Below are 19107 nucleotides of genomic sequence, written 5' to 3' on the forward strand. Positions count from 1 at the left end.
CTGTTCGGTTGGCAATGTGTTCCGGCTTGGCTCCCACTAGGATGAGGCTACTCTGGCAAAATACTCAACACCATGACGTGCGTTGGAGATAGACTTTGCCGGCTCTCCGGAGCAACTGTAATTTGTAGCTATATTTGGCACATTCACGTGCTACAGAGTATTCAAACATTGTAGATACGAGCATCTTGAACGAAGCCTTTTTTTTTTTTTCGCAATTAAACGGCCCGGATATCACAATCTCCTGCTATTTCCTTGACTGACCAGCGAACTAAAGTAGTACAAACTGGTAGTCTGCCATTGATGGCACCTCTCGGTGTGGGACGCTCTACTGCTTACTGAGCCTTTGAAAGATCCAAGTTGCCAAGGTCATGGATGGATGGACCTGGTAAGCGGACTTGCGAATTGCGCAGATTTCCGTCTCCTCCACCATCGGCACAGCTTAGAAATAGGAACCCGGCCAATACGGAGTACTAAGTCTGGTTGAACCACCAACGAGGCAGAAAACCAAAAGCCAAGCTCTGCTTTGCCACGCGGTCCAACTATCGTCGCCGAAGCTTGCACAGATTAGCTGCTCCCAACAGGTACCTACACGTTGGTTGTGGATCGCTTACAGCGCCACTGACTCGGCCTCGATTCTCACTCCCGATATCCGTCATTTGAATCTCAAAGACTAAACCGGCGGGTTCTGCACGGCCTCATCGAGATTGGAAAGGCGCGCAGCCTGTTTCGTCCACCTGCAGGACGTTTGCCTAGCCTCCCGGTAAAATAGTACAGTAGCGAGTAGCAAGGCTCATGCCATGGATGGTTCATGGCTCATGGTACAGGAGTTAACTAGCCCGAGTCAAGGTAAACAAACGGACTGCCAGAATCGTACGTTAAAATGTGGCCGTTTCGGCACTATCGTACATGTACTAAAGGTGGACAGGGCCGCTCTGCGATCAAGCGTCTTACTACCTTGCCGTAGCTCGCGACTGATGCCATCTCCAGGTAACATAAGTCGGCAGTCCAAGATGTGGCGCGTCAGCAGCCGTTGAAGCAAGCCGTCGGCCAAAACCACGCCGTTGACGCAGTGTATCCAGTCCAGTATCCTTGCACGACGAATGGGGATAACTAGCCCAGATGGCCTGTGGCGCCATCTAAAATCCGCAACCCAGTTGTCTTGTCTGAGATCCTTCCGCTTGACCCCTCTCGAGCCTCGGATGAATACACGCAAGGGAGCCCGTCGCATGGCTAAGCTCCAGTCCTCGTTCTCGTATTGGAGGGTTGGCAAGGAAGGATGACATCTTTGTGGGATTCCGAGAGAGCCCAGGCAGGCAGTCGAGCGAGACCTTGGCCGAAAGCCGGCATCAGTGGCATCTACTATACTGTACATGTACTCATACGTGTAATCAACTCTGATGGACGGTACCGTAGCATCCCCCGCGTTCATGGAACGAACCTGGACCTGCGATTCTGATGCGTGGCTTGCAGAGACCGAGTCCGCTAATGCACACACGGTAGTGGTCCAGGTGTGCAAAGGCCTCAATCTTGGGGGCCTTGAAATAACCGTGCCGGTACTCCAGATCCCTGTTTCGGCGGCGTGGCATCGGAGGCGGACGATATGGGACGTAACAACTGATAGGCCCCCCCTTCCGACCTGGGCCTGGCAACTGACACATTTGCGCAGCCATTTGTCTGTTCCTCGTGCTTACCTATGTGCTAGCATGACCCGGCATGACCCTGCTCGGTCGTAGTCTAAAGCTTGGGGTCCACAGGAGCTCGACCATGTAGTATCAGTTACTGTATATCTATCTGGACCATCTCCAGCAACACGTTGGGGGACTCAATTGTCTCCATCAGCGGAACTTGCGCCCATAACAATCGTAGCCAAACGACACAACTGCTGGTCCTGGCTGGATATATTCTGGCCCGAGTAAGCGGAGCGACCCGGCTAGACATCGTCTTTGAATTCGACAAGCCCCGGAAGGGACAAACCCAAAAGATTATCCGAGATCCTCGATCGGTTTTGATCGCCGGCGATCGAGAGAGAGAGGCGATTTGATGAGGGGCTGGCTTACTGTGGGGGAAACAATTGAGCATTCATGTCCACGCTGCCTCTACACGATCACCATCCAGGGCATTTTCCTGCGGCAAAGGCTGGGAACCGACACTCTATTCCTCTAAATCTGTGCTTGGTGGCGCAGGAGACAACCGGTGTTTATCACATACCAACGCCGTTTGACTAGTGGCTGGAGATTGCACAGTCTGTCGTGTTGCTCCCTGGACTTGCATAAGTCAGGATTCCCAGAGCGCATCTCGACTGTGTCGCGACAACTAAAAAGGAGATTTACTCAGCCTTTTCTCCAGAAATTCGAGACTATTCAGCAACAAGCGACGAGTTACACCAGCTTTATCCGGTAACGGCCCCGTGCTTAAGCTTAAGCATCGATCAAGGAGGTGGAGCATCCCGAGCCGCTTGAGCTTGAGACATAATTTACGGATTCCTTACCGTGAATTTTCATTTGCTGAGCGGTCTTAACAACAGAACTAGAAGGTGACAAGATGGTGGGAGTCCCTGGCAGATCCAAGGGCTGCGTCACTTGTCGACGCCGAAAGAAGGGTGTAAGTCACCAAGAAGCTTCCACATCAATCAACACGGTCTTTCTCACACAGAGAGAGGTCCCGCTCATGTGACATGATCTTGTTCGATCCGTATTGCTGACTCGCGAAACAGTGCGATAAAAACGTTCCGTCGTGCCACCAATGTATACGGTCGGGCTTGCAATGTGAAGGCTATGGGCGGGACCTCGTCTGGGTCAACACCACGCCGGACGGAGATGATGGCAAGGTCAAGCCGCATCCGCCTCAGGGAAAGGCCGCTGCTGGTCAACAGAGGCCGTGGAGTGTGATTTACACCACCAAGACCAACAAAAACAACAGCAACAGCACTGCCGTTGCTCTTCATGACTCGCTCGCTCGATCCGCCAGAGAGGAACTCTTCTTCGGCATGCTCATCTCCATGTCCCTTCCCTATGGCCATTTACTATCTCCCAAGGCCTCTGCCATCTCGACCAACGGGTGGGTGGCAGCAGTTGACGAGTATTACAACAGAGAACCCGCTATCCGATATGCATCTCTGGCAATGAGCGCGGGATTCATGGGGGTTCAGGATCGGAACAACAAGGTTGCCCAGTACAGTCAACTCACTCTCCAAGGGCTCGAGGCTTACAACCGCGCTATCCACGAAATGGTCAAAGGGTTGAAAGATGCGAGGCGATCCAAAAATGATGGCGTCCTTGTGGCTGCGAGGATATTGCAATCTTACGAGGTAAGGGTTCTCCATGAAGTGATAGCAGTATGAAAGCTAACCACATGGCCTACAGCTATTCTTCGGAAGCGCACCTGACTGGCGTGCTCATATTGAAGGCCAATTATCCATCTTTTTAGCCAGAGGACCAGAATCCTTTACCACTGGACAAGCGCATCAGCTGTATGTGGATGGACGAGTTCTCGTGGTATGACCTCAACCCCCCCTCTCCTATCAGCCGTAGCTAAACTTATACTACCTTAGGTCATGTTGTGTATTGGAAGGCGAACTCACTCACCACTCCATTCACCTGAATGGCGCACCGTTCCATGGCGCACCATCCCCAAGTCGGTCAAAGACAAGTTGATGGACATCATGGAAGACATCCCGTTCATGCTGGTCAGCTACGACAACCTCCGCGCCTGTCAAGACCCAGATCGCGCCGACGAGCTCCGCCAGATTGCCATGTTACATTGCGAACATATTTCAAACAGCCTGGATATTTGGGAAGAGGAAATGGGGGCCGATCTTCACCAGTTCGATTACAACGTTGTCGGCTCTCCTCTACCAGAGCCCAAGGACGACACGGAATTTTCGCTCGTCTACCTCTCAAGCGTGTACTGGGGAGCTCGCCTGATACTATACAGCACCCTTGGGATGATGAACATGGCCTACGCGGCGGCATCTGTGAGCCCGGGCGCCGACTCTGTCCCGTCTCTCAGCACCTCCCCAGCATCGTCTGCTCCCGTGTCGACCCCAGCCACCTCTCCAGAAGAAACATCTAGTGCGCCAGGGCTGTGCGAGGAAGTGCCTCGGGTAAGGATGCTTAACCCAGGAACTTTTGCTCGCAAAATCGCGCACGCAGTTCCCCTATTGTACGGGCCTTCTGCGGGTGCCATGCAAGGCGCTTCGGGCCTCTTCCCCATGGCCCTTGCGCTGCGTTTCTTTGCAACGACTGAGCCGCCTGGACAGAGGAGTTTAGAGTCCCAAATGATTTACAACCTGTACGCTAAGCCGTTCGTCGGCAGCTTTGTTGGACGCTTCCTCCAGGATCTCCAGGGACCCCAGCTTTCTGAGAAAGCGAAACGCGATAGTGAGGTCAAGGCACAACGAAATATCTTTTGGTATGCGGTTTTGGGCAGTGAGAGTATTGTGCGAAATGGGGGTTCATGAGGAGGGGGAGAAAGGAAACACGTTGTCGTTGTAGGATGGCACGTTGGCTTTGCCAAGATGCTGCTAGGAATGCGGCGTTGTGGTGATGCGCTGCAGAATGTGCGCTACGCAACGTGGGCTTTGACGTGAGATTCTGCGTCTTATGTAGGATGCTTTTAATCATTATGAAAGTGTTATGTAGTTGTTTTCTCAGATTGCAGTTTATGCAAGACGCACTGGGCAATGAGCAGCGAATCACTGACACTGGCTGGCCTAGGTCGCGGAATGCAGCATGGATCGTTGGCCTTTGTCTTTTTTTTTTTTTTTTTTTTAATAATGTAGTTGATAGTCTAGAACAATCCAATGACTTTGACAAACATTTCTTATTAGTTGCTGAATGTATGCCAAGAATAAGTTCGACTTGGCTTGACTCACAGATGTGTTAGATCTATATATACGTGTGTGCACGAAGCCGTTATTGGAGTTGAAAAGTCGCAACACCAACAACAGCAAGTGCTCCTTCAAAAACAAAGCCCTCAAAGTTCACACCATTCCCTCGTGGTTATTAAACGCCATCACTACTTCAACTCTTTCAATCTACAACGTATCAAAATGCATATTTGCGCGTGTATGTGTGGTTGCCTACGGGTAGTTGAACATGGCACCAAAGATAGGTGCCGATACTGCGAAGAGCATCATAACTTTAAGAGTCCTCAGAGAGGACAAGTGTTATTTTGCTCTTTACGAGAGGAGGACTCCAGTTAATCTTCATGTTGTCTCCTGTCTTGCGGGGCGATGACGGAGAATTGGCTGCCATGATGGATAGACGGGAAAACTGGGACGTATACAGGTGGATTTTCTACAATGGAAGTCAGTAATTCGTTGGATTGATGCAATTTCGATCATTTTGAAATTGTGATTGGTCGAATTGGTTGCATTTATTGGTTCGTGAAGTCGCGAATGCTCAAGTTGTCAGAACCAACGCCGTTATTAGACCAATGCAAACACTTCAACCAATTATTTGACTTCTCTTATATACGATTACTCACAAGAAGGTGCTATATGACAGTGAAACCTATGTAAGAAGTAGATATAGTAGATATATGACAAATATGTCCATGGGCCCCCTTAGCAAGGGCTGAGGCTCGCCGCACTGCTGGCATCCTTTGGAATAGCTCCAGCAGCAACCGCGCTTTGATAACACCATCTCCAGTCATTGTAACCCGCTATCCAGTTGCATTTCCATGTCCAAAAGACCCAGCCGGCGGATTTCTCAAAGGCCTGTACCTGGGCGGCCCAGAACTGCTGATACCAGCCGGCCTGGTCGGTGCGGTCACGGATGCCGAGCTCGGAGTTATCCTGGGCGGAATCGGCAACAGAGATGGACCACTCGCCGATGATGGCGTTGGCAGGACGTTGATCGCTGCAGGCGGCATTGATATAGCCGTCTTTGGTGGCAGTGACGCCGGTATCCCATTTGAGGTAGCGGTGGTCGTCGAAGGCGGCAAAGTCAGTGCTGGGGAGGGCGCTGGTTGGATCACCGGAGCCCCAGGTGGCGTCCTGTTTGTTATTTTCATGTCAGTCTCTTGATATTCTGTAGAAATAAAGATGGGCAAAGACAAGAGGTTGTTGGCGTGAGGAAGGGCTACGAACCATGAATTGGATGTGGAGACGCTTGTCATCAGAGACTCCCAGGCGGCTCTCAGTGTCACGGATGCGGTTCCAGGCAAGAGGATAGTAGGTATTGACCATGTCGGCCGCCTGGCTGGGGTAGTCGCCAGAGTGAACTGGTTCGTTGATGACTTCAAGCATGCCGACGGAAGCGTAGGTTGCGTTGGTATGAATACGCTCAGTCATCCACTCCAGGAAGTCGGCTGCTCGTCCGTAGTTGTCTTGAGTGTAGAAACCTGGCTGAGAGACTCCCTGGTGGTCATGTTGTTAACTGACAAGAATCGGCACAACGGCTGAAGTTTTCCACTTACATGGCCAGTATATTGCTGATTTGGAAACTGCGCTCCTGGACCTCCGTGAAGATCCATAATGACATAGATGCCGGCATCGTTGCACCAACCAACCAGACGGTCGAGGTATTGGATGCCTCCACGCGGAAAGAACTCGCCTTCTTGGACAAGATCTTCACGGATCCAGAAGCCAACGGGGATGCGGACCGTGTTGAGACCCAGACTCTTGATCTGGCTAATGTCGTCTTGCGTGATCCACGTGTCCCAGTGCTTCTGGAACGCGGCATCGGCAGCGTCTTGGCCAAGCTTCTGGACACAAGACCACTCATCATTGAGACCACCGCAGCCCATACTGGAGAACTCATCAGAGGCCATCCATGGCTCAATGATGAACTGGGAGCCGAGGTTGACACCACGGAACTTGTCGCTGCCGGGAAGCCACTTCATAACGTTTTTCGTGTCTCGGCTGAAGACTGTGTTTGATACCATGTGAGCTGTTGTTCAGTGGCTGGTCGAGAGTTTACTAACCCTTTGCATTGGACTGGGGAGTCCAAGCATTGGCAGAGGCCAAAAGAATCGAAAAGGCAATTGCGGACAGCATCTTGAAGAAGGGCAGTTGTATCAAGTGTCTAAAAGAGACAAGAGATGGCCTGAAGAGTTCTGAAATCTCATGACTTTTACATGTTCTTATACTATATGAGAGACAACCAGCATCCTACCAAGATGGTTCCTTGAGTGTCGATCAACAGTTGTCGATCTTCTTCAAAGGGGCTCTAGTCACTATAGAGACTCAACAACGGCATTCGCATATACGACGATGCTGGAAAGGCCCGAAGCTGCCGTGGAGTGTTGGCTTGAACTGTCGATCGCATTGTATATTCGATACAAGTACGAGGAATCTTCATGCGAGACTTGTATACAGCTCATACTCCAATCCTGACATTATCTACGCGTACTTAGGTCACATAATTGTGTTAAGACACTGCTGACAAAGTTATTCCGGACTATTAGAGCATACTCCGTACAGAACGTTTGAACCGTCACGCAACTGCGTTCTGCTTGTCCGCTTAGTAGTATTGTTCTTACATGAGCAAATGAGGAAGTTCATTCGGACCGAATGCCGATCTCTAAAAACAAGCTTCTCTTTATGGTAACGCCAAGAATATGGACCCGTGCTGACGGCCCCTGAGTTCCATGTTGATCGTACACGCGTTTCTACAGCACACCTACTCCGTACTCCGTACCTTGTATCGTTAGCTCTGAGAACGACGGCACTCGGCATTTCCACATTGCGCTTTGATCGAGAAACATGTCAACTGGCCGTCGGCTTTTATCCCCCTAGTTCAATTCGTAGATGATGGGCGCCAGGTTTATACAAGGCCGCTGCCTCTCCACTTCTCAGGTCCTTATTGACATGAACATGTCAGCTACAGATGAAGGTGGGTTCTCTTCATCGGACGAGAGCGAAGGCCGGGGGTTTTAGTTTTCTTTATACGAATTGCCGGTGTGTGCGAACAACATCATGCTGAATCATTGTTTCATCACTATGAAGCTAAAAGTGTTCTCCTTCGTGAAGGCACTAAAGCCTTTGTTAGTGTTGAGGTGCATCCCTTTTATTCAATGCTGACATTGTTTTCAATTGCACTTTTTGTTTCTTACCTCTTACCCCTTACATTCTGTTGCCAAGTGCAAAGTGGTGCATCCAAACTTCGATCTACGAGGTGATTAGTTTCTTTAATCCATGCACCTGAGAATACAACTGCCGGATCGAGAACTGCTGCCTATGCTAGGATTACTTGCATCTCGTACTTTTACGTAGTTGTCAGCTTACTGCCGCGAGGCCCGGCACTCGTGATCGCATATAGTTATATAAGTAAGCCATTTGTCTCGTCGAAACAACATGCGCGTTGTAATCGTTTGGGAGACAACATTGACTGAAACACTCTGTTTTGCAATTAGGACGTACACATACAACACACAATGTCTCTGAAAAGTTACGTTCTCTGGTTGGGGGCCTCCGCTGCCGTCATGGCCCAGCATCCCTTGACGCCCAACGGCCGAAAGGCTGGATCTGCGGGTGATACTGCTCTAGCTTTCTGGAAAGATCACTTGAGTTGGTGGCATGACTGGACACCAGCTCCCTCAAGCCCCAAAGGCGCCGGCCTTGTTCCCGTCTCTATGCTTTGGGGTGGCGGCAACAACGGGCAGCGCGACGCCCAAAGACTGCAGCAGTTTCAACAACTCACGACTACGCCTGCCTACGTTATGGGTTTCAATGAGCCGGACTGCTCTGGAGCCGATGTTTCCGCAAACATCGACGTCAACAGAGGAGTCAGCTTGTGGAATAGCTTGATTGCTCCGATGGGCCAGAAGGGAGCTCTGCTCGGCAGCCCAGCCATGTGTCGCCAGAAAGACGAGTCGTGGCTCAAGCAGTTCAACCAGCAATCACTCGCCAGAAGCTGGGATTTTACCTCTATTCACATTTTCAAGCCGGACATGGCCGGCGTGCAAGCCGACATTGACTACTACTGGAACACGTATCAGAAGCCGATCTGGGTGACCGAGTTTGCCTGCGTCTTTGACCAAAACAACTTTACGCCTTGCACGGATCAGAACCAGATCAACCAGTGGATCAGCGACATTGTGGACTTGTTTGAGACCAACCCGCATATTCTTGCGTACGCATACACTGATGGACTCGGCTTGGGAACTGCTTGGCCTCCTGTGAAGAGTGATGGATCTCTGTCTCAGTCGGGCCAGGCGTATCTGAATGCCATCAGCAGATACCACTAAGCAGTTGGAGTTGAATTGATAGTTGAGCCGTTGAGAGAAGCAAATATTTACTGTAAATAGCAATGTTTCGGACTTAGAAAGGAGTATTCCATAAAAATGTATATACAGTTGATACAAATATCGATGAGCTCTGAATTATTGTCCTACTCTTTACAACGTATCATACCACGGTTGAGTTGTTGGCCTCTTCATAGCATTTATAGCTCCACACAAGGGTTGATGTTTGCAGTCTACTACCTGTAGCGGGGCAAGAAGAAACAGCGAATAACATCACAGGTGTGAACGCGATGCTCTAGATGGAATGGTATTACTAAAAAGAAGAGTTTCTATATACGCTTCTCTTGTTATGGGGGACGTTTTCGGTGAAGGGGTTCATAAGGCATCTCGGCACTATAGAAAGAGGAAGTAGTTGCTGTAAGCTGTTAGAACTGCGACAACCTTTCGATCTTCTTTGCAGCACGGTTGGCAGCTATTGCAGGACTATTAGTCTCGTGTTTCAACTGAAGTGGAAATGCTCTACTACAAATTCTATGTCAGTTGTTTATATAGTCTATATTGAACACGTATCTATCATGAGGTAGTCCTTTCTACCGGCTTCGTTGACATTTCATCTGGCGAACCCTTTGTCCCCGTCGCTTTCGAATCACCGAGATGGCCAACATCAAGATCCTCTTACAATAAAGAGATGAAAAGTCCACAAGATCCCTTGAACTCAACATCCACTCAAGCCAGCAATTACCTCATTCAATATCCAAAGCCACAATCTTTCCACCTTCAGTGAACGTTGCATTGACGGTGCCGGTGGTGGTAACGTAAAGTACATTACTATCTCGAGCCGTCCTGCCAAACTGGACCGAAGTAGCTCCCGCAACGAGGCTTGAGTTGATGTTTCCAGCAATAACTTTGCTTTCGCCGTCTAGCATCACCTCGGTGACCACGTTGGTTGGGTTGCCAGCGATATATGCTGCTTGGGGCGTAATTGTAAAGTCGTCACCGATGATTCCTGCAAGAATCACCTCGAAGTCTCCGACGGCGGATCCAGATGCGTTGACGGGCACGCGTCCGAAGAGAGGACCAAAGGAGTTTGTGTAATAGACGTAATTGTCGAGATATCGGATTCCGTTGACGCCGATAGGTTGCGGAGATCCCGGCGCGGCCTTGAATGTTTCGTCCTCAAGCACCACCTGGAATTCTCCAGTTTGCGTGTTTACACGGTAGACGACACCCGCAGCTGAATCGGCAATAAGGACAGTATTGGGGGTGGTTTCCAGGGTAGTCATGCCGTTCGGAAACTCAGCTCCAGGAAGGTCGGTAACCTTTGAGATTTCGGTCTGCTCTTCTTGAAAAGCCACCTGCCAGACCGCCCACGAACTTGGAGATTCACCAGTTGCAGCGGAGAAGTTGCTTGCGATGAGTGTGAAAACATCTGGAGACACTTCTGTTATGCCTACAAGAGCTAGGTACCCAGAGAAGTGATGGACCAGCTTTGGATTCTCTGGGTTGAATGGATCGACTTGATATAGCTCAGGAGTGCTACTTAAGGTGACGAGGAGACTTCCATTGGAGCGGACGGCAATGTTTTCGATCGTTGTTCCATTGGCGAACTGATATATGAGGCGATTGTCCTGAACCGTTGTGAAAGGACTTTCGTCTGTAAGGTTTATAACGGCGGTAGTCGCCACCGAAGCAATTAATGCTGAAAATGTGAAAAAGAAGCTGGAGTGCATGATGATGGTATTAATCAAGTGTGATTACCAAGTTGAGATACAGAGCAAGAGAGTCGATTGCCTTATTTACCTGATATATATATGCATTTATATGTCGGTAGTTGGAAGAAGCTATAGAAGCCCGGCAGATATCTCGGGTCCGAGACGGACCATGCCCTGTCCAATCCTTATGCCTGCTGCTGCCCGCAATACTGCTCTAACCGGATACAAGCGCCGAGATCTTGCATGTTGACGGCGTAATGAGCCTACGTCGTCGTTGAAAGGGGTAGCATCAGGATGGAGCCAAGAAAAGCAGACGGTTTCTAAGCATTCGTTGCGGCATGGGGATAGTCAATTAAGGGGAAATACATCGCTGGCTCCCTCATGGTCGCTGTATAAGTTGGTCCGTCTCGGACTTCGGACTATTAATCCCCGGTAGATTTGATCTGACGAAACTTGGCTTGCATACCTACGTATATATCTAGGAACAGAATAGTCCAATCTGTAGGTAATTTAATTCCCGAGGAGTGTATGGTTAAGCTGTACATAGGGTATCCCTGAAACCCAAACATGTACTTGTACAGCTTTCCTCTTATACCTATACATAACTACTACCTTATATAAATTACAACAAGCTGTTGTAGCAGCTGTTATAATGGCTACCTTATATTCTGTAAAGGCTGGTGTAAAGGCTGCTGTAAAAGCTGTCGAAAAAAGTATTGAATTGATTGTAAAAAGCTCTAGCTACTATGAAACTAAAGCTAGTTGTTATGGAAAGGTGGAAAGTCGGTGTAAAAGGTAATACAGTAAAAGACCGGCTGCAACAGCAACAAGTCGGCTGCAAAGGCCGGCTATAAAAATCGACTGCAAAGCAAAGTCGTAAAAGGTTGGCTGCAACAGCAAAAAATAACTGTCCATAAAAATTAACTGTAAGAATCAACTGCAAAGGCAAAATGTTAGCCGCAAAGGGAAGCTGTGCGTGTACACATGCATGTTTGGGTTTCAGGGGTACCCTGTCAACCCCTAGTCTTCAAGTTGCTACTCGTTCCCGGGCATTCAGCTGAGACGCGCATATTGCGTGGACCGATTGCCGATATGTTATTACGCGGACTATAACCCCATGTCTTTCTGCTGTATTGTTCCAAGGCGTCAAGTTATGCTTAGATATTTGACGCTGGAAGCACTTATGGCTTTTTCTGATCACAAAGACTTGATTGCTGACACTGACTTGATTGCGACAGAATTGCTCCCCTATGGTTTAGACGTTTTCTAAAACGATTTATAATCGTGGGCAACTTCAAAGGTTCCTGAGCATCGTATCCAATGTGATATCTATCTTCAAGGTTAGCTTACACAGCACTTGTGTATCACCATAACACCAATTGCTCCGTTGAATCCGTCAAAGTAAAATCGTGTTAGCAACAATATAATTGTTGACACAATCATTGGACGGTCTCTAATGAAACATCCATCTGGTCCAACTCATCATAAATGCCCTTCTTCACAGCCTCATCCGCCCAGCACATGTCGACCGCATTCCTCGCCAGCTGCACCATCTCTTGTTTCGACAACCCTCCATAATGATACGCCTTTTCCATGTTGCCGTCGATCCAGACATCGTGCATGTACACAGGATCGTCACTGTTGATACAGAACTTCACCCCTCTGTCAATCAGCTCTCGTAGCTTTGGAAAGAGGACCTCGGTTGCCGTGCGTCGGTGGTAGGCGTGCGGACAGAGAGTCAAGCCGACATTTCGGTCGACTAGACCGGCGACCAGCTCATCTCGGTCGAGAACATCAAGGCCGTGGTCAATCCTCTCTATTTGCACGTCGAAAATGGCCTGACGAATGTGTTCGTGCGTGTCCTTTTGTCCAAAGTCGCAGTGCGTCGTGATGTGAAGGCCATCCGCTTGAGCTCGCTCAAATGCCTTTTTAAACAGCATCGGAGGCCGTTCATAGGCGTTGCTGGCAAGGCCAACTGCGTGGAATAGACCATGTCCAGACTTGGCCCACGGCAGGGCTGTTTGATATGCGGCTTCGCCGTCTTCGACAGGCTCATCCCGCAAGAAGCAGAAAATCCAGTTGGATCGCACGCCGTATCTGGATGCGCCGTCACGCTGTGCTCGCAAATAGCCGTTCAACACATGTTCTGCAGGGACGTCACGACGTGTATGTGCTTGGATGTCGAAAAACGGCTCGACATAGCGAACATTCATCTCGCGGCATCGCGCCAGATAGTCCATGGCGAGATCATAAAAGTCATCTTCTTTGAGAAGAACCTCACAGCCCACAAAATATGCTTCTAGAAACGTCGGTACATCCTTGCGGCCACCGAGTTCCGGGCGATGGTTATAGGTAACGTTGTACGACTCCAGGAGCTCTTCATAGGTGTGGTATTCCTGGGATTTGAAGCGCAGCGGAATGTTGTTGCGTTGAGCCAGTTTCCATCGCAGGGCTGGCTGAAGCGTGCCTTCGATATGAATGTGAAGCTCAACCTTGGGAAGGGAGGCAATGAATGGAGAGACTGCAAGCCCGTTCATGGCAAACGTAGCTCAGTTCAGCACCTTTCTATAGCACACGAATAGAGAGGACAAGAGAAGCCCAGGCAGAAAGCGCAATGCAGCTGCGAATTGTTGGCGCTCTCGGTGAGTCTGTGGACGATGCTTATCGTCTTCATCGGCCAACTTTTCGCCTCAAACCATCCCCGGGTGGATATCGTGGCTATATCTCGAGAATTTCCAGCGGTTGAGGCATCTTCATTGGGCGTTTCCGGTGATAACTTGAAATCAGAGCTCCACATGGGCAAGTAAGCGGACTGAGGCTACTGTGTAAATCGCGAGTCCGCCGGCGTAAGCACGTCGTTCAAACCGCCACCTTTTTATCTATCGGCCTAGAATTTCAAACCAGAGCTAAGAGATTCTCATAGCATCGTCTCTCTCAGTTTGTTTCCCTTCCCCGATCGTTCGAGTTGCTGGCACGAGACCGTTGAGACACGAGAAGTGGGTGCGTCTAAGCTTTTAACCGGCCATAGTCTCCCCTCACCTCGGCGAATGGCCGATTTCGGGAGACAAAACTCTTGCATCCCGTAGGCTATCTGGTGCTATCTCTATCTCGTCGCCGCATTCCCAAGATAAGCGTGAGGGGAAACGGAAACGCGGTGCGATAGGAGGACGGCGTCTTCCAGGGATCGACTGGCTGCATACGAGGTTACACATGCATATATACATACGGATTACGCGCATTCAATGAGCGGCCAACATGATTGCGCATCTCGCGAAACTGAGCCGTTACTGGGCAGTCCCATTGACGTTGACGCCGAGATGACTTCTTCAGTTCAGGAAGCGTCTCGCATGGAGACAGGCGCGGATGCCGCCATTGCGCGTCGCGTGGTGAGGAAGATTGACCGAGTCATTATTCCTCTGCTGTTTTGTACTTATATGCTCAACTTTATGGACAAAGTCATCTTGTCGAGCGCCGCCGTGTTTGGCCTGCGTGATGATACGGTAAGAACACACCTCAACTGTTATAGCATCCACCACAACTACGAAATAGACAGAGGATGAATAACTAACACGTTGATGTTTACCATTGCAGCATCTTGTAGGACAGCAGTACAGCTGGGTTAGCAGCATCTTCTACTTTGGCTATCTCATCTGGGAGTATCCCACCACTCTCCTCATCGCCCGTCTCCCTACCGCCAAGTATCTCACCTTCAACACCCTCGTATGGGGCGCCGTTGTTGGCCTGACAGCAGCATGCACCAACTTTGGTGGCCTCATGGCCGTGCGGTTCCTGCTAGGAATGGCAGAGGCCACCATCACGCCGGCTTTCATGTTTCTGACGTCGACCTGGTACACTCGAGACGAGATGCCGACGCGCGTGGGCATTTGGTTTGCCGGCAACTCCATCGGCGGCATCGTGTCCAGCTTGATCGCCTTTGGCCTGGGACATGTCAAGGATGATGTGCATCCGTGGCGGTGGATGTACATCACCCTCGGCGTTGCGACATTCCTCTGGAGCATCCCCTTGTTCTTCTTTCTCCCGGACAGCATCTCCAAGGCCAAGTTCCTGACGCCCGAGGAGCGCCAGATTGCAGCTGATCGCACAGTCATTGCCGGCACGGGAGCTACCGAGAATTCGCGGTGGAGGTGGGATCAGTTTATCGAGTGTCTCGTTGACCCCAAGACGTGGCTCATCTTTCTCATTACAATCGTCGGCCAGATGCCCAACAGCGGCACTCAAAGCTTCTCCAACATCATCATCGGTTCCTTCAACTTCACCTCACTGCAGTCCACACTCATCAACATCCCTTACTCTGTGCTTACAGCAGGCATCATTGCGGGCTCCGGATGGCTTGCAGGCCGTTACCGAACCCTAAACTGTCTGCTCATTGTCATTATCCTCATTCCATGTGTTGTCGGTGCGGCTGTCATCTACCGCCGTGATAGCGTGCCTCATGGTGTTCAGCTGTTTGCCTACTTTCTTCTGTCTCCTGGCCCCGCGGCTATGCCTCTCACAATGGCCCTTGTCCAGTCCAACTACCGCGGCGTCACCAAGAAGATGACTGTTACGGCTATGCTCTTCCTGGCGTACTGTGCCGGCAACATCTCTGGCCCTCAATTCTTTCGCGCATCGGAAGCTCCGACGTATAAGACTGCTTTCAAGGCAATCATGGTTTGCTATTGCATCGTTATTACCTTGGCTATTACTTTGAGGTTCTATTTGCAATGGTTCAATGCGAAGCGGACGAGGGAAGAAGGTTTTGTTGGAAACGCCGGCTCGGCTGGCGCAGTGGCTGATGGTAAAGTGTCTGATGTATTGGACGGCAAAGATGTTGCTGAGGCAGTTACGGAGATTCAACTGAGGCCGGAGGATTACGAGGATGTAACGGACTGGAAGACGGTCGGATTCAGGTATCGCCTGTAGCTTTCACCTCAATATCATCTTGCCATTCGGCGAAATTCACCGTCCATGTAATTGCAGTGGAATGGTAGACAGGAAAGGGTTGTGAATATTTCCTGAATGCTTTATATGTACCTGCCACTTGCCTAACCCTCGCAATTTAGTTTCAGTGTGCGTATCTTCTACTCTGTTTTCGATCGTTCAGACTCCGAGTAGTCGATAAGGGGCTCAGCCCCAGCGACAATGTTGTGAAAATTGCCCAATGTTATCGTTGCCACTTCTTTACTCTTGTCAAGAAAGTTGTCCTCATCCGGCGCAATATCACTCGCATAGTAAGGATCTTTAAAGGCATTTATATAATGCTCTAGGCTCGGAATCTCCCATATCACGGCACCATCATATTCCATGACGGTGAGAGGGAGTGGCATTTCCGTCAAGGGCTGGCGCAGGGAACTAGGGGTGTGAATCTGAATGATGTCAGATAGGCTACTTGACTGGAGATTCCTTTGGTGAGATGGCTTACCTGCGTGTAACCAATGATGCCATTCTTCTTGGCCCAGTACGCAATCTTGGGCGCATGAATATTCCTCCAGTGATTGTAGAATTGTTCTTCGGTAAGATCAGGACGGCGCCTAATAAAAGCAATCATATATAGTGTAGAACTCATAGCGATTGGGGTTTGGAACGTCGAGTTGTGGAAGTTGGATACGAGATGATATTTGACATGTTTAATTGTATTGCTGGTTACTGCAGTCATAACTATATATACCTGTGCTTCTACATGGTTTATACTCATGGAAGAACATCTTCGACCGGGCTTCGGCCGAATGTCGATGTGTCCGAAATGGGAATTGAGACCATCCCAGTTGAGATAGTTTGCGAAAAGAAGCGTCTCCATAGTGCGATCGTTGTTCCGCCGAGCTCGGCCGAATTCCAATGCTTGGAGAATACGACACGACAGCAGCTTGAGAATCAAAAGGGCCTGGGAGATAATAAGAAGAAGCAATTGGTGTATAATAGACACGTGAAATTGAAAAAAAAAAAAAAAAATTGGGTGATCTACTGATTTATCAGTATGAGCGAAATAAAAAATGTCATAGTCATTGGAGTATGATTCCCTCTGCACTAACAAACCACACTCGAATATATTCTAACAGAGCTTTTTGCAGGCTGGAGGGAGGTTGAACCCCGTCGTAATATCGTCGTTACTAGAATACGGATTCTCAGTCTCTGCTCTTGTTCGCGCTTCTTCAACTGCCAAGCCTCCCCCCGAGGTCAATCTCTTCCGCACCGACTATTCCAGGGCTTCTCTCGTATCGGCATTCAAGGGCCAGCATGCGGTTGTCAACACCATCACGATGCCCGATTTCGAGGAACAAAAGAACATTATTGACGCTGCCGTTGAGGCAGGAATCAAGCGATTCATCCCGGCCGAGTTCGGGATTGACACATCAAAGGAAAAAGTAGTCGAGATCATGACTTTCCTTCGCATGAAACCGCAGATTATACGCTATCTACGGTCTATCGAGGACAAGATTACTTGGACAGCGATTATTACAGGACCATTTTTTGACTGGTAAATTCTTCCATTGTACACTTCCCACTTCGTATTGCTCCCTTTGACAGGAATCTTTTCAACGCCCGCCTGCGCGGAGAGGAAAATATTAATATCTGACTAACGCAACCATGGTCGGACAGGAGTCTCGACACCGGATTCTTCTCTTTTAATCTTCCGGACAGAACGGCGGAAATCCACGAACCCGGATACCACGGTCACCGCTTTAGCTGGTCGAATTTATCTACGGTTGGCGAGGCGGTAGCCCGCGTTCTGCTTGCGCAAAACTACCCCATTGTTGCGAACCAATACGTGCGCGTCAGATCGTTCAATGCCAGCCAAGACCAGATACTGAAATCTCTTATTTCGGTTACGGCGCGTATCGAGAGTGCACGAGGCTTAGATGTGGTTGAATGGAAGCAGATTAGTGTTGATCTAGAGGAAAAGGTTTTCGAGGCGCGGAATACGCTGGCCCAGGGCGATGCGAGCAAATTGGGGTATATACTTAGCAAGGCCATCTACAATACTGGAGGCAACTTTGATGATGAGGGCGTGGTTATGAACGAAAAGTTGGGGATGAAGCCGCCGGAAGGGCTGGATGCTGCCATTGAGCGAGAGTTGATCAAGCGTCTACCCTGATACCATTGCTCTAAGCCAAGTATAGCGAAGTTGTGCCATATATGCACCTAAAGATCACTGGCACTTCAATGAAGGAGCAAATTCATTTACGAGCACGCGGTTCCAGTTGCTGAACCATTATTGAACGATGAGTTAGGCTATGTAGCTTTCTGTAGGATTATCCCTGCTCTTATGCGGCCTGTTTTGCTCACTTCCAGTGAGCTGCATACATGTACCTTATGCTTAGCAACACATGCTTGACTCTGATTTGGAGTAATACATGCGCGCTTACGATTCATAATATAGCAAATCATCCATTGAGCTCGGAGTAATACTACCACCCGACAAGATGAATAAATATATACTCCATACCGGTAACTGTACAATTAAACTGTGGCGCGGGTCATCTTACCTTATCTTTCGGGGCCTTGTCCGCAGAGTAATTCGACGCGGCTCTTACGCAGAAACTTCTGGCCCGGCGTGGGTTTTCTCGTTATATGCTAAGACTTAGCCTAAGCCAACGGTTAGCTTCAACGTGACAGGTCCATGTCATGACTTGAACGCTTCAAAGTTCACTAGAGGTCCTGATCAACTCATCAAAAGCTGAGGCCTGACCAGATCCATACACAGACGACGTTCTTCAGCAATTATTCGACCGTCAAGACAGCAAAAATCGACTGATGCAATGCCACCGCCTCAGCTCCGAAAGGTTCGTAAAGGGACACGCAGCTGCTGGGAATGTACGTCTCAATAAATTGAACGCCGATCTTACTCTCGGCAGCCTTGCTATTTGCCTTGTCTGACTTCTAATCGATGAGTTACTCTTCAGGCAAACGCCGAAAGATTAGATGCACATTCCCTTCTGGCAACACAAGCATCTGCAATTGGTGCATCTCCCACGGTTCTACGTGCATCAGCCAACGGTTCCAAGATGAGACGGGCGATGCATCTCGCGCCCAGAGCATGGAGAACAGGATGATGCGTGTTGAAAACTTACTGGAGCAAGTTCTTGAGAAATTGGACTCTGTAAGCCGGCAGAGTCATACCGAAGAGCCACCAAGACGCCCGGCAACAGTCGGTGACGGTACTGGAATCGATGTTGTTAATACAGCATCCAATATTTCAGCTCCTTCA

General features: G+C 49.5%; 8 protein-coding genes across 8 annotated transcripts; 4 read left to right on the plus strand and 4 right to left on the minus strand.

The window, feature by feature from the left end:
• Positions 1–2541: 2541 nt before the first annotated feature.
• Triagg1_2163 (transcriptional regulator family: Fungal Specific TF) lies at positions 2542–4459 on the plus strand (the record flags this gene model as incomplete). The annotated part of the gene is made up of 4 exons (XM_062896314.1): positions 2542–2601; positions 2714–3307; positions 3363–3494; positions 3551–4459. 4 exons carry the CDS (start codon positions 2542–2544, stop codon positions 4457–4459), a joined length of 1695 nt encoding a protein of 564 aa, XP_062759019.1.
• Positions 4460–5566: 1107 nt separating this feature from the next.
• Positions 5567–7000, minus strand: Triagg1_2164 (CAZyme family GH5; the record flags this gene model as incomplete). Its single annotated transcript, XM_062896315.1, has 4 exons — positions 5567–5998; positions 6092–6361; positions 6421–6872; positions 6928–7000. 4 exons carry the CDS (start codon positions 6998–7000, stop codon positions 5567–5569), a joined length of 1227 nt encoding a protein of 408 aa, XP_062759020.1.
• A 1379-nt stretch (positions 7001–8379) lies between these two features.
• Triagg1_2165 (CAZyme family GH128) lies at positions 8380–9192 on the plus strand (the record flags this gene model as incomplete). The annotated part of the gene is made up of 1 exon (XM_062896316.1): positions 8380–9192. One exon carries the CDS (start codon positions 8380–8382, stop codon positions 9190–9192), a length of 813 nt encoding a protein of 270 aa, XP_062759021.1.
• Positions 9193–9932: 740 nt separating this feature from the next.
• Triagg1_2166 (uncharacterized protein) lies at positions 9933–10919 on the minus strand (the record flags this gene model as incomplete). The annotated part of the gene is made up of 1 exon (XM_062896317.1): positions 9933–10919. The coding sequence occupies one exon, from the start codon at positions 10917–10919 to the stop codon at positions 9933–9935; it is 987 nt and encodes a 328-aa protein (XP_062759022.1).
• Positions 10920–12340: 1421 nt separating this feature from the next.
• On the minus strand, positions 12341–13438 carry Triagg1_2167 (uncharacterized protein; the record flags this gene model as incomplete). The annotated part of the gene is made up of 1 exon (XM_062896318.1): positions 12341–13438. One exon carries the CDS (start codon positions 13436–13438, stop codon positions 12341–12343), a length of 1098 nt encoding a protein of 365 aa, XP_062759023.1.
• A 705-nt stretch (positions 13439–14143) lies between these two features.
• On the plus strand, positions 14144–15824 carry Triagg1_2168 (uncharacterized protein; the record flags this gene model as incomplete). The annotated part of the gene is made up of 2 exons (XM_062896319.1): positions 14144–14401; positions 14493–15824. 2 exons carry the CDS (start codon positions 14144–14146, stop codon positions 15822–15824), a joined length of 1590 nt encoding a protein of 529 aa, XP_062759024.1.
• A 158-nt stretch (positions 15825–15982) lies between these two features.
• On the minus strand, positions 15983–16449 carry Triagg1_2169 (uncharacterized protein; the record flags this gene model as incomplete). The annotated part of the gene is made up of 2 exons (XM_062896321.1): positions 15983–16267; positions 16324–16449. The coding sequence occupies 2 exons, from the start codon at positions 16447–16449 to the stop codon at positions 15983–15985; spliced, it is 411 nt and encodes a 136-aa protein (XP_062759025.1).
• Positions 16450–16581: 132 nt separating this feature from the next.
• On the plus strand, positions 16582–17994 carry Triagg1_2170 (uncharacterized protein; the record flags this gene model as incomplete). The annotated part of the gene is made up of 3 exons (XM_062896322.1): positions 16582–16809; positions 16970–17376; positions 17499–17994. 3 exons carry the CDS (start codon positions 16582–16584, stop codon positions 17992–17994), a joined length of 1131 nt encoding a protein of 376 aa, XP_062759026.1.
• Positions 17995–19107: the final 1113 nt, after the last annotated feature.

This window comes from Trichoderma aggressivum (genome assembly GCF_033847375.1).
Source record: "Trichoderma aggressivum f. europaeum strain CBS 100526 chromosome Unknown scaffold_005, whole genome shotgun sequence".
Taxonomy (NCBI): Eukaryota; Fungi; Ascomycota; class Sordariomycetes; order Hypocreales; family Hypocreaceae; genus Trichoderma; species Trichoderma aggressivum.